This window comes from Sciurus vulgaris (assembly GCF_902686455.1).
Source record: "Sciurus vulgaris genome assembly, chromosome: X".
Lineage (NCBI taxonomy): Eukaryota > Metazoa > Chordata > Mammalia > Rodentia > Sciuridae > Sciurus > Sciurus vulgaris.
The window spans coordinates 129,401,292-129,416,759 of record NC_136471.1 but is presented as its reverse complement, the minus strand read 5'-3'; the positions used below and the strand labels follow the sequence as shown (position 1 = coordinate 129,416,759).

Sequence of the window (15,468 nt, the reverse complement as noted above, 5' to 3'; positions counted from 1 at the left end):
GTGGTGTTTAGTCCCTCAGGGGATATTTTGCAATGTCTAGAGACATCTGTGATTATCACAACTGAAAGGAGGCAGTGCTGTTGATATTTAGTGGATATATGGCAGGGATAGAGCTGAACACCTTACAATGTAACAAAGAATTAGTTGGTCAAAAATGTCAATACTGCCAAAGTTGAAAAACCCTGCAATAAAAAGAAAAGATTGGTCTAGCAAATGGTTTGGACTTAAATGAGATGTTGCCCCAATTATGGTGGTAGAAATAAGAGGAACCTAGTGGTTCTGCAAACCCCATGTCTGGGTGGCTTAAATAGTCATGCTCCTCCCTACTTCCCCCACTGCCCCCCACATCATCTTTGCACTTGGAAACTCCAGGGCTGGCAGCCTAGAGTCTCTGTGACTCTATGCTTCCTGCTGCCCATCTCTTCGTCTCAGAAGACTCCAGATATAGAATCACTCCATGCAATCAAGAAAAGTATTTTAAGCATTGGAACAAATTGGAATAATTTAAGTAAGTTGATGTATGCACTGCTACAAGGGAGTGGGGAGGGAAAGAGAGGGAACCCAAACCACATGCAAACAGTTTTTAGAATATAAAGCAAAAATGTGGTAGTCTAAAATGTCAGTTATTCAAAGATAATGACTTTTAGTAACATTAGAAATGGTTTTCTGGAGTTTGTCTCTCTTCTACCTTTAAGGAAATTAATACTATTAATAGGTATTTTCAATAGCATATTTTAAAGCAATGTTAGCAGCACATTTTTAGACTACAGTATTTTGCTGTCTTTGTGGTATCAAGTTTGATGTCTCTTTTTATCTTAGTTGATGCTATTGAGTCCATCTCAGGCTGATCTTGGTACCTCTCATGCTCTGCCCTCTTTCACCAGACCTCTGTATTCAAAATGGTAAGAAAGCTAAGAGATTCATAAAATTGTTATCTTTGGGGGGGAAGAACTGAAACCAGCTGGCAAGAGTAATATTGTATTTTGGCTATTTCCCAGGAGAAAACTCTTTTGTGATATTTCATAATCAAGATTAATTGGGGAAATGCTTCATAATTTCAGATTCATCAACACTTGCTCTGTCCAACTTCCTTCAAAAGTTATATATATGCTGTAGTGAACAGGAGCAGATATTTGAATTGGGGACATAGCTTCTAGAAATCTCATTTCTTCATCCTACACTTTTGGCTTTGAGGCAATACAAGTCACTGAAGTTACTTTGAGCTTCATGCAGCATATGGTGGTTGAATGACTACATAGGCAAGACAGGGTGGGATGAATATAGGACTAGGATTCCAGGAACTCCCAAGCTTGGGTGCTGTTAAAGAAGAACAGAGATGGTAAGTAGTTAAATTGGTACTATTAGAACGATTGTAACAGGGGAAGAGAGACCTCAGTATAGAGCTAGGCTCAATTCCAAATACAGCAAGAATAATTGGGGATTTATAGCCAGGGAGCAGGATGGCGGTTAGTGGATGGAAAATTACTAAGAGGAAACTTCAGGGATTAGGGGAATTCTGGCTAAACTGACCTGGAAGGATTCTTGCTGGAGGCAGGTCAGGGGGATCAGACATCTCCTGGGGAATGGTGGGGCATAAGGAATTTGATCAGATACCAAATGTGCCCCAAGGTATGGGGGAGGATTCTCAAAAGAGAGAGAGAGAGACAGAGACAGAGACAGAGAGAGAGAGAGAGAGAATTCCTGCTCAAATCAGGCAATGAGAAGATGGACAGAGTGGTCTTTTGAGGTCTCTAGGCTTAGAAGAGGTTGATTAAAATTTTATCAAGGAGAGTCTTTGTCAGTACTGACTCTCCTGATCACTATTTGGAGTACCTGTGCCCATCACCAAGGCTTCTGAAGCTTAATTCCTCTGATTATAAAATGAGCATTAGAATATCCTCCTCAGCTGCCTTTGGAAACATTGTGAGGTTCAAATAACAATCTATTTGTTCAAGTCCTCTGCAGGTGACATGATGCAAGTATAAGCAATCAGGTATGCTGAAATTAAATCAGAAAACAACATTGGTGGCCTTTTCCTGAAATTATTTTCTCATCCAAATTAGACATGATGAAGAATATTCACCAGGAGTCCCCTGCAACCTGTAGATCTGAATGTTGACTCTCAAGCTCATTTTGTATCTAAGGTCTCATGAAGTGTTAACCATGAGGCTACCCTGCTACAAAGGAAACAACTGTTTAAAGTTTCATTTCCTTGAAACCCAGATGTCTGTTTTATTGCACACATGTATGTACACTTGTTTTTGTCTCTTAAGCGATGGCATAATTGGAGTGGTGAGAGTCAAAAGAGCTCACATTTCTTGACAATTTAGTACAAACCAAGCATCATGCTAAAGGCTTGATATGCATGCTTCTGTTTCAGTCTCAGAGATGAGGAAACTGAGACTTCACGAGGGTAAGGAGCTTGAGGATGTGGCTTGGGCTGCCTGACTCCGGAATGGGGGCCGAAGGTCCCTCAGTTCTTAAATTAAGCCTGGCATGCACTTGTACCCAGCAGACACTCAATAAATGTAGGTAATTATGATCTTGGTACTTAAGAGAATAGGACAAGTTGGCATATCTCTTATATAAAAATACATTAAAAATAAATTCCAAAAGAATAAATACAGAAGGCCCAAAAGCACAGGAAAAATATTCAACCTTACTAATAGCCATGTAATATCCTTTAATCTGGAAATTTGACTTCTAGAAATTCTTCTCAAAGAAATGATCAGGGTTGTGGTGAACTATTTATAACTGCTTTTGCACTCTGATGGTCAACTACTCAAAGAATTGAATAGGGAGGGAGACTGCGTAGTCTCCAAGGCCTAAAATATTTACTCATTTTCCCTTTATAGAAAAAGTTTGCCAATCTGTGATTTATGGAAAACAAGGGGAAAGGGCTTAATGTCACACGTGGTTTAAAATCTTATGGTCTTTTGTGGCTCTGAATGTAACACATAATAGCTGAATTCCTAATTTACATAAAACCACTTGATGTAATTCTATTCTTTTTGTTTGAAAACTCAGTCTGTTAGGCTAAAATGGTATGGAGTCAATGATTTTTAAAAACTATTTATTTATTTAAAATACTGGAGACAGAATCCAGGGCCTGCCACATATTAGGCAAGTTCTCTATCACTAAGCTGCATCCCCAAACAGGTTCTTGCCAAATTGCCCAGGCTGGCCTATAGATTTAAAACTAGGAGAATTCAGTTCAAATACAAACTCAAATCCTGCCACCAAAATAGCACATCTGAGTTAATAGGTTTTGTCACTTTGAAGATTTATTTATTCATAATTTTGTATGAAGGGTGGGCAAGCAGCTTTACATTTATGTCTAAGTGTTATTGTCTCACCACATATTACCCTGATAACTGAGAAAGTTCTGTTCACAAGAGAAAGTCAGGGCTTCTGGTGAGTCAGCCACGGAGGTATTTGGTTCCTAAATGAGCAGGAATGGGGTCTAAATCATCACCAGTTCTCTACTTTGTCTAACACAGTATCTAACACAGAGTAGGTTCCCAGTAGTGTTAGTTGACTGACTACATGAGCATAGAATTCCCTATTATGAAGGTATAGCTCAAGGCACCTTTAAGTATATAAATTCATAAACTGCCCCAATGTAGTACTACTGGACATAGGAGTCAATTCACAAGAAATACAGCAAGAAAAATGTTTCTGGTTTTTTCCCTTCAATTTAGTTCTACTCAAAACATAAATACACATTTTTAATATTTTGAAATTTTATTATGAAAACATACAGTCCTTCCCCCACAAAAACCCTAAATAGAACAAAAGAGAAACATTAAAGTGCCAAGAATCACTTAATTGAAAAGGAAATTGACTAAATTGCAGATCCACATTATACCAAATACTTTTGCTGTTAACTCTATGAGGCAACTTGAATACAGATTGGTCAAAATCAAGTTTGAATCTTGATTTGAAATTGACTCTCATCAGTAAAATGGGAATATTTATATGCCCTTTCAATTTCAGTGTGAGGGATCAGTAATGTAATAGAAGTAGTGTGTCTGCCTTAACATCTGGCATACTATAAGTAGGAAATAAAAGACACTGTTTTTATTCTCTCTCTCTCTCTCTCTCTCTTTCACACACACACACACACACACACACACACACACACACAAACAAATGATTGAAGGCTGCACAATCTGAATTCTACATTTTCCACTTTAACAAATGATGTGATTTAGTGAGAGAATAGAAACACCTGTGCATGCAAAAATTATACACTCCCATTTCTACCATAATTAGTTCACTAATTGAGTATCCAAATTTATCCAGCATATTTGCATGTGTAATTAGCTATGATTTATCACCAAAGACAGCCCTATGTCATGGTGTACTATGTTATTTTATAAATCAAATTACTGAAAGATGCATGAATTTAGGCAATGATTGCCCAGAAATCAAGTGAAACAAAATTACATGGAGTATTTATATTACTTGAAAAATTAGACCTGGCTCAGATTGGAGCCTTTATATTTTAAAATCACATGATTTGAAGCTAAGTACATCTGAAACTTGTTTGAAAGGGGAATTTCCACACTTAAAATGTTCCATTGTAATAAAGAAATAGTTCACATTTTGAAACCATGCTCTCCAAAAGATCCCGTGAGTCTGGAAGTCTCAAAACGTATTCTTTGTCTTTAAATAATACATTTAGAAATGCTTTGTTCATTGAATTCATTTACTCCCCTTACCTGCTTGATCAGAGACCAAATTTCTCACTGCAGTTGATCCTGGCATGGGTCCTGGAAAGCAAACTTGTTGGTATTTTCAAGTTCCCATTTTTCCAGGGCAGCCAGCTGGGAGAGGCAAGAGACATCTCATTTGCCATATAACATTCCAAGGACTTGGGCTCAACTATTGAGTATAGGACAGGACTAGTCCTGGTTGCACCTGTTCCCAGGTGAGGCAAATGAGCCCTGTACTTCCACTGGTGGTTCCGGATGGAAAGGATAGAACTTCTGAGAAAAAGGATGAGGACAGAATTTCCCTGCATCTCCACTTCTCATGCCCTTCCAAAGACAACAGCCCCTTTTCTTCTGTGGCACTCTTTCCACTTCAACCCTTCCTTTAGAGGGCTTCTTCTTATGCCCTTGAAAAAAAAAAAACTTACTAATTATGATAGTTTAATAAGGGACTTTTATGAGATTTTTTTAAAGTTCAAAGTTTTATTTCCTCAGCAAATATTTATCAGGCACTCACTATGTAGCAGTATGATGAAGTGTAAATAAGGTTTCTGAACTGAAAAGTGTCCCTCACCTATAGAGAGATGGAGGTAGTACAGTAGAAGGGCTAACAGGGAAGACTCTGTGTTTGAATGACCTGGACACTACCTTGGGGAAGTTGTAGCATCTCTGCTTTTCATGTTCCTCACTGAAAATGAACCTATCGAAATTGGGAGGAGTAAATAATTTTGAAATTAGCCATATGTGAATAGACTTATAGGCTTTTCAGGTAATACCACTCCTCCTAATTCTGGGTATACTTGGGCTGAATTTTCTTAGAGTTAATTCTATGCACAAGTTTAACACAACCTAAAATTTTATCCATACCAGGGGATATGGTTGTAGACAAACTGTGACCTGTAGGCTACATCTGTTCTTCCACCCATTTTTGAAGAACTGTGAGCTAAGGATGGTCTTGTAATTTGAATTACATTAGAATTACATTCAAGATAGTTACCTAATTACCAACATAATATCCTCAATTTTACCTAAATCATTACCTTTATATAAAAATTTTGCCAACTCCTGGGTCTAGACAAATGTTGTCTATCAGAACTTTCTGGGATGATGAAAATGTTCTGCATCTGTATCTTGAAATACAATAACCACTAGCCTAATATGGCTTTTGTTCACTTAAAATAGAGTTATTGTGACTGAGAGACTGAATTTTAATTAATTTAAAATTAAATAGCAACATGTGACTAATGGCTATCACATTAGAGCAACTCTAGACAACTTCAAGTCTAAAACCTGTTTTCTGTCTGCTCTCTGGACTCTGTGCTCCTCAGTTCCTCACTCTCAATTTAATCAACTATCCTGAGGCTCTCTCAGTCAAGGGGAGGTAACACTCATAATCAGATTTTTGCCCTGGACTGGCTTTTAATGTCTGCTAGAAAATGCTTAATGTAAAGTGCTTGAAAAATGCATGTGGACATAAACTTATTGTCTCTAAGACTGCTACTTTGATTCTATCCATTACATCTGCCTTAGTTTGGGATAAAGTAGTTTACTTTTTCAACTTAACCAGGCCCCAAATTTAAAAAAACATAATCAATTTAGTGTTCAGGTTGCAGGCAGACAAAACATCTCTTACCAAGTTCTATTTCCTTCCAGTTCTTCTTTGAAGACTGGCCAACTTCAGTATTAGTTCATTTTTTCTCATAGGACTGCTGAAAAACAGCAAGAAGCTACCAACACACACTCATCATTGTGAATATTCCCAAACCATTTCTCCTAAGAGTAAAGTTACAGTTGGCATATGTTCTACCTTCCAAGATAGCATAGGTGATAGTTTATCAAGTGTCTTTCAGTAGTAGAATACGGGACACCAGCTTTCCAGCCTCCAATACCCAAGTCTTTCTTGCTTAAAGCCTGATGAAATCAACATCAGATAATTTAGTTTCTCTCATGGGTAGCAATTTATTTCCAAATTCTATACTGGTTAAAATTAGGTTTGTGTGCCAGGCACAGTGGTTCACACCTGTAATCCCAGTAACTTGGGAGGTTAAGGCAGGAGGATCACAAGTTCAAAGCCAGCTGGCTTAGCAACTTTGTGAGGCCCTAAGCAAATTAATGACACTCTGTCTCAAAATTACAAAATAAAAATAAAATGGGCTGGGAATGTGACTCAGTGGTTAAGCCCCTCTGGGTTTAATTTCTGGTACAAAAAGAAAATTAGGTTTGTGTTTGTGCAGTGAAAATCCAGTTAACATTTGACTTACCATAACAATTTTCTGATTTATCATTAACTCCTAGAAAACAGTAACTTAAAACCATTATTTTGATTCTGCTCTATGAGGTCACACAAGGAAGGATCTGGACACTCTGGATCATCCACCTAGTTGCTTCACTATCCCTAACATGTTTCCCTCATTTGCATCATCCAAGATGCCTGCCTACCATATTCACATTATAAGAAGCCACATGGAAGTAGACAAGAGGAAGGGGAATAGCTCCACTGTTTAAGGACATGTGCCAGAGATTGCATGCCTCACTTTCTCTCACATCTCATTGACTTAGTCATAGGGTTACACCTAGCTGCAGTGGAGTCTGGGAAATATAATCATTTTCCAGAGTGGTAGATGCTCAACTAAAAATGGAGTCTGTCACTATGAGATGAGGGAAGAGGGGAAAATTTGGGGGTAGATATATTGTGATTGCTAGACTCTGATGATAATAGAAAGAAATAATTGACAGTATTGGAGAATACCCAATGGAACAAGAACAACATACATTTAAACTACACATAATACAAGTGTCAGCATCTTGTCTGGAAAGAATTAATGATTTTTCTACTTTGTAGACCCTTGTTGATTCCAGAAGAATAACCTGAAGGAACCTTCTCTGAGGGGAATTATTCTCCTGCAGAATAGACATGAAATGAATAATCCTATAAATCAGTAAGATGATTTCTGGCTGTGCTAAGTGGTATGAAGGAAATAAAGCAATGTAGTCTAATACAGAACATATATGCCTCTCTGTGTCACAATTGACTTGTCTGTATAATGAAGATAACACAAATCAACAATTTCCAAATCCCAAAGTTGAAAGCTGTGTCCTAACTCAGTTGATAGCAAAATGACATGATCTGAGTTGCGCCCTGGCCTCCAATAGCTGTTATATAATACAGAGTACATGCATCATGTTATCTTCTAAAATCTGAAATAATCTGAAATCCAAAACAAAGGTTTTGGATAAGGGATTTAAAAGGTTAGTACCTTCTCCTGTGGTTATTGTGAGGATTAAATGAGTTAGTATATATAAAGCACTTAAAATGATGCCTGGTATATGGTAAATGATACCTAAGTTCACTACTATTACTATCACCATCACTACTATTACATGGGAGATTATTTAGATTAGTTGATCAGGGAAGTCTTCTCTGAAGACTGTCTCCTGAGCAGACACCTAAAGAGATGGTAATGACTAGACATGGGAAAAGGAGAAGAAAGAAAATTTCAAGAAGAGGGAACATCAAGTATCAGGATTGAGAAGGTTACAAACTTGGCTCCAATGCAGAATAAAAAAGAGGCCATATGGCTGATGTGTATTGAAAGAGGGAAAAGATGGTTCAAGGTCAGAGAGGGAGGCTGGAAGCAGAACATACACACAATAAGGAATGTGAAAAACTTTGGATTTCATTCACAGTATAATAGGAAGTCATTTTAGTTGATTGGGTTTGTGTTTATAGAGAATGTCCTGATGCTGATTAATGAATGAATTGTAGAGAAGGGGAAGCAGAGAGATCAATTTGGAGTCTACTGTAGGAATCCGGGTAAAATTGAATGACTAATTGGATTAGAAAGGTGAGCATAGATGAAGAAAAAAGTAGACAGGTACAAGAGAAAATTTAGAAGGGCATAAAGGTTTTCAAATTAGTTTTACACTTGAATTTATAAAACCAGTATGTAAAACCTAAAAATTTCACAGTTATTTTCAGTTGTGTTAAACCCAGTGGCATGTTGCACTCAACACATGCAGGCTTCACAAGAGCAATTCTGTGTATTTCTCTCCATCACACACGTAGCTTGAAATAGGCCATGATGGAAATATTTACACCATGGACATTGACACATGCTATGAATCAGGACTTGACAAATGAGGGCATTTTGCTGACAGAGGAGAGGGAAAGCCAATTTTTAAACATTTACCTGCACACCATTGGTTAGGTGTGACTTTATTCTTCTATAATAGTATTTTCTTAGAGCTTCCATTTTAATTGATCACAAATGTACTTAAACTAGAAACATCCTGGAAAGCTTGGTGACTACTGTCTCAATCATTTCATGTTTTTAAATCAGTTAATTCAGAAATACTCCCACTTCTTCTTAGGGTTGCATATGTGTTCATGGGAATGGGTTGGGAAGAGAGCACCTGGTTCATGATTGTCCATTATCAATGTTGGGCCTTTCTGGAATAGAACTTGCCTCCCTGAACCACAATATCACTCTTAGCAGCAGTATCTGTTGCCTGCAGGTAGTGTGATCTATTCACTCATCATGTCTTCTGACTGAAGCAGAGCCAGGGTTGGGGTCAGAGGCCTGGGATCCTATAATTGAGGTCCATGCATAACACTCACTCTACTTCTCTCTTTTCTATTTTCTAAAGTCTTTCCTTATATATTGACTCATACTCTCCTCCCTGCATAGTTAACACTTTCCCTCTATGGTTGAGTAATTTTGATAGTCTAAGAAGATGTACCATATTTATCTAAGCTCTTGTATCCTGTGGCCAATTACCATATATTCCCATGTATCTGCATGATTCAGTTCTGGTGGATGAAGAAGGTAGGGGAAAATATGGAGAGTGGAGGGACTTGCAAGTCAGTGAACTTGGTTTTAGCAATGATAAAAGCTAGTACAGGAGTTTATCAGGTAAACCTAGACAGCCAGGCAACAGGCAAGGAGACAAGTTATGGAAGACTTGGAATCCTGTAATAAAAATTTGAGCTCATGCTATAGAAAATGAAAAAAAAAGAAAGAAAATCATTTTAAAGACTACACAGTGAGACAATCACTGATTAATGTTTGGGAATCTTGATGGCTAATGTGTATTGGAAGATTGAGAGCACAGGGACAAGGTTTAGGAGTAGACCAAGGGTGGAGTAATCCCAGCTGGTGTTTTGCCAGCTAAAATTGGAATGCAAGGAAGGGGGATGTTGAGAATGGTGATGGAGTAGGTCAACTGTAATCAGTGAAATGGTTTTAATGATGTAGAAGGGACAGGGTAGTGAAAGGTGAAGAGGACAATTTTGTTCCCTTAACACACTTTTGTTTGCATGTAAAGATGGCTTTAAAAAGCCATTTTGAGATCCTTCTGAGCTGTCCTGCATTGAAGAATAGGAAAGTTGGGGTAAAGTTCGCTTATTTACCTTCTTTTAGTGGAAATAAGGGAAGTAGGCATTTGGTTTATTAGATATTATCGTGATTATTCTATTCAGTATATTGAGAGTACAAAATCATTAGTTGAATTACAGCCTATTGAAGAAACATAGACTGGATGATTCTATGTGTAAATACTACTAAAACTAAAACCAGTATTCCAGAGTAAAATACTGATAGAAATACTGAAATATGACAAGTTCATGGTTGAAACTCCTTCTAAGTCAGGGCCACTTGAAATTCATATGGTGATCAACAAAGTTCTTCAGTGCTTCTCATATTTCCATTTAAGGCTCATTTTTTTCCAGGGCCCCAGTGTCTTTCCTGCTAAACCTAGATGCCCAAGAATCATATTTCTGGGTAGAATCCTGTATGTCCCATTTTCCCATTTTGTCATTTTGGTTTATGCTTATAGTCTTAGCATAACTATTAATGGCTGACCCCTCTATCTCCTGTTATGTATGCACTTGATCAATTATATACAAGATTATTCTGATTATGGATCACCAGGCAAACTTATATAATATAAGCCTAATGGGTTAGGAAAAACATTGATCCCAAAATCATATTGGAGGTGATTTCTGAAATAATTTCTGAAAACAATCCATGGGGAGAACCAACTTATAAAATGGTAGTAAGGCAGTGCCACAATGGCAGGAGTGTATTTGATAATCAAATGCTATTTCCTAAGCGGGTGACGTTGGGAAAACCAGTTAATATTGCTAAGTTATGCCTTAATTTGTAATACAGGGATAATGGTCTCTTTTATTTTCCTATTTAGAATATTATGAGATTTGAATATTATGAAAATCTCTTGTAATATGTACCAGGGCAGGGTGAGCAAGTAAACATTAATTGCACTTAAGTTCTTTTCTTTTTCCTGTGCTAGGGATGGAACCCAGGGCCTTCCACACACTCGGCAAACATTTTACCACTGATCTACATTCCCAGCCTGTACTGAAATCCTATGTGTGGTTCTTTTCAGATACATATGCATTTTTCACATTCCTTGACCCCCAGAATTTCAGACTTTGGCAGCTAATTGATGACTTTTCTGTTGTAGCATTCTATTTAACAACAAATCAGAAAAGTCTGCTTTTGCTCAATAAAAGATACTTTACTAGAAAGTTAAGGTGCCAAAAACTAAATATGTGACTAAATTATGGAAAACCTCAGTGATTAACAAATATAGTCCTAGGGTATGCTACTTAGATAGCTAAGACCAAGACCTAAATTATTCATTTTTACAGTGTAGAGAGGTAACAAATGGGACTTTCAAATTCTGATTGTTCTATTTTAGAACAATGATTTGTTCTTTTTTTATTTTCAGGTGTTTCCAATGTGGACATTGAAGAGACAATTTCATATCCTTTTAAACATGATCCTAATTTCCAAACTCCTTGGGTCTAGATGGTTTCCAAAAACTTTGCCCTGTGATGTCACTGTGGATGTTCCAAAAAGCCATGTGACTGTGGACTGCACAGACAAGCATTTGACAGAAATCCCTGAAGGTATCCCCACCAACACCACCAACCTCACCCTCACCATTAATCACATAGCCAGCATCTCCCAAGACTCCTTTCATAGGCTGGACCATCTGATAGAGATTGATTTCAGATGCAATTGCATACCTCCTCGAATGGGGCCAAAAAACAATGTATGTACCAGGAGGCCACAGATTAAACCTGGAAGCTTTAATAGACTCACTTATTTAAAATCCCTATACCTGGATGGAAACCAGCTTCTAGAGATTCCTCAGGATCTTCCACCCAGCTTACAGCTTCTGAGCCTTGAGGCCAACAACATCTTTTCCATCATGAAAGAGAATCTAACAGAACTTGCCAACATAGAAATGCTCTACCTGGGCCAAAACTGCTATTATCGCAATCCTTGTAATGTTTCATTTTCAATTGAAAAAGATGCCTTCCTAAATCTGAGAAATTTAAAAGTGCTCTCCCTGAAAGATAACAACATCACAGCTGTCCCCACTGTTTTGCCATCTAATTTAACAGGACTGTATCTTTACAACAACATCATTACAGAAATTCAGGAAGATGATTTTAATAACCTCCACCAATTGCAAATTCTCGATCTAAGTGGAAATTGCCCTCGTTGTTATAATGTCCCATTTCCTTGCACACCCTGTGAAAATAATTCCCCTCTACAGATCCATGTGAAAGCTTTTGATGCATTGACAGAATTAGAAGTTTTACATCTACATAGTAACTCTCTCCAGTATGTGCCCAAAAGATGGTTCAAAAACATGAAGAAACTTAAAGAACTAGATCTTTCCCAAAACTTCTTGGCCAAAGAAATTGGGGATGCCAAATTTTTGCATTTTCTCCCCAACCTTATCCAACTGGATCTGTCTTTCAATTATGAACTTCAGGTCTATCAGGCATTTATAAATCTATCAGATGCATTTTCTTCTCTGAAAAATCTGAAAATTTTGCGGATCCAAGGATATGTCTTCAAAGAGCTGAAAAGCTTTAACCTTTCTCCATTACGTGATCTTCCTAATCTTGAAGTTCTTGATCTTGGCACTAACTTTATAAAAATTGCTAACCTTAGCATATTTAAACAGTTCCAAAGATTGAAAGTCATAGACCTTTCAATGAATAAAATATCACCTTCAGGAGAAGGTGGCTTCTGCTCTAACACCAGAACTTCTGCAGAAAGTCCTGGGCCCCAGGTACTTGAAACATTCCATTATTTCAAATATGATGAGTCTGCAAGGAGTTGCAGGTTCAAAAACAAAGAGGCTCCTTCTTTCTTACTTTTTAATGAGGATTGCCACATGTATGGGCAGACCTTGGACCTGAGTAGAAACAGTATATTTTTTATTAAGTCTTCTGATTTTCAGCATCTTTCTTTTCTCAAATGCCTCAACTTGTCAGGAAATAACATTGGCCAAACTCTTAATGGCAGTGAATTCCAGCCATTAGTCGAACTGAAATACTTGGACTTCTCTAACAATCGACTTGATTTACTCTATTCAACTGCATTTGAGGAACTTCACAAACTGGAAGTTCTGGACTTAAGTAGCAACAGCCATTATTTTCAATCAGAAGGAATTACTCATATGCTAAACTTTACCAAAAACCTAAAGTTTCTGAAGAAATTGATGATGAATGACAATGGCATCTCTACCTCCACCAGTAGGACCATGGAAAGTGAATCTCTTCAAACTCTGGAATTCAGAGGAAACCACCTGGATGTTTTATGGCGAGATGGTGATACCAGATACCTACAATTCTTCAAGAATCTGCTAAACTTAGAGGAATTAGACATCTCTAAAAATTCCCTGAGTTTCTTGCCTCCTGGGGTTTTTGATGGTATGCCTCCAAACCTAAAGACACTCTCCTTGACCAAAAATAGGCTTAAATCTTTCAACTGGGGAAGACTCCATTTTCTGAAGAATCTGGAAATTTTGGACCTCAGCCACAACCAACTGATGACTGTCCCAGAGAGATTATCCAACTGTTCCAGAAGTCTCAAGAAACTGATTCTTAAAAATAATCAAATCAGGCATCTGACAAAGTATTTTCTGAAAGATGCTTTCCAGTTGCGATATCTGGATCTCAGTTCAAATAAAATCCAGGTTATCCAAAAGACTAGCTTCCCAGAAAACGTCCTTAACAATCTGCAGATGTTGCTTTTGCATCATAATCGATTTCTGTGCACCTGTGATGCTGTGTGGTTTGTCTGGTGGGTTAATCACACAGAGGTGACTATTCCTTACCTGGCCACAGAAGTGACTTGTGTGGGGCCAGGAGCACACAAAGGCCAGAGTGTGGTCTCTCTGGATCTGTATACTTGTGAGTTAGATCTCACTAACTTGATTCTGTTCTCATTTTCCATATCTACAGCTCTCTTTCTGATGGTGGTTATGACAGCAAGTCACCTCTATTTCTGGGATGTGTGGTATTTTTACCATTTTTGTAAGGCCAAGATAAGGGGGTATCAGCGTCTGCTATCAACAGGTTCTTGCTATGATGCTTTTATTGTGTATGACACTAAAGATCCAGCTGTGACAGAATGGGTTTTCGAGGAGCTGGTGGCCAAATTAGAAGACCCAAGAGAAAAACATTTTAATTTATGTCTGGAGGAGAGAGACTGGCTACCAGGGCAGCCAGTTCTGGAAAATCTTTCCCAGAGCATACAGCTTAGCAAAAAGACAGTGTTTGTGATGACAGACAAGTATGCAAAGACGGAGAATTTTAAGATAGCATTTTACTTGTCCCATCAGAGGCTCATGGATGAAAAAGTAGACGTGATTATCTTGATATTCCTCGAAAAGCCCCTTAAGAAGTCCAAGTTTCTCCAACTCCGGAAGAGGCTCTGTGGGAGTTCTGTCCTTGAGTGGCCAACAAATCCACAGGCTCATCCATACTTCTGGCAGTGTCTGGAAAATGCTTTGACCACTGACAATCATGTGACCTACAGTCAGCTGTTCAAGGAAACAGCCTAGTTCTTCTTAGCAAAACGTGACTATTGAACTTACTCAGGAGATGCCTGGTTGCCTGAATTTTCTCATTAATTTTTCACCACAAGAGTGTTTTGAAATTCTCCAAGAATAGGGATGTCCTATGCTAGAGGGAAGTCACCAGTGTATGACAAAGAAGTTGGAAAGATGGGATTTATGTAATACATCAAGTCTTCTTTCTTCTTTCTTTGTATCTCCACTTACATTTCAGTTTCTCATATCGGCTCTTGTACAAAGTACTTTTGGAAGACAGATGGCAAGGAGAGAACATGACACTCTGATTCATCTGCAATCATGATCATTAAATATATGCACAATCTTAAAATTAAGAATAACCATACTTCTACCCTTAAGAAGTTGGCTTGTGAGCTGGGGTTGTAGCTCAGTGGTAGAGTGCTTGCCTAGCATGTGTGAGGCACTAGGTTCAATCCTTAGTGCCACATAAAAATAAATAAATAAAATAGAGGTATTATGTCCATTTACAACTAAAAAAAATTTTTAAAAAGAAGTTGCCATGTTCAGGAAATAGGTAAAAATACTACAGGTTTTTATTGTGTGTGTGTGGGGGGGTTGCTGTGCTGGGGATTGAACCCAGGGCCTTGTGCTTGTGAGGCAAGCACTCTACCAACTGAGCTATCTCCCCAGCCCCTAAAGTTTTATATGATACCAAACCGTACCAGAATTAATTTAGTGAAATAAAAACCTAGTAAACTCTTCAACAAATTGCTTTCTAGTGCCCCTTCTGTGCAGACCAAATGTTAGTATCACACAGGTAGTTGCTGCTTTTGTGTCTCCTGTTGTTTTCCCTTGGGTACATTGAAGGGTTTCATAGGGAAGAGGAAATATA

General features: G+C 38.0%; 1 protein-coding gene across 2 annotated transcripts; it reads left to right on the top strand.

Annotated features, from left to right (window-relative positions):
• The first annotated feature begins 372 nt into the window (after positions 1–372).
• TLR7 (toll like receptor 7) lies at positions 373–15,177 on the top strand. 2 transcript variants are annotated; one of them, XM_079124040.1, is made up of 3 exons: positions 373–508; positions 820–902; positions 11,466–15,177. In XM_079124040.1, the coding sequence occupies exons 2-3, from the start codon at positions 900–902 to the stop codon at positions 14,604–14,606; spliced, it is 3,144 nt and encodes a 1,047-aa protein (XP_078980166.1). In that variant the 5' UTR covers positions 373–508; positions 820–899; the 3' UTR covers positions 14,607–15,177. The 2 variants fall into 2 exon arrangements, with proteins under 2 accessions (XP_078980166.1, XP_078980167.1); XM_079124041.1 differs by lacking the exon at positions 820–902.
• Positions 15,178–15,468: the final 291 nt, after the last annotated feature.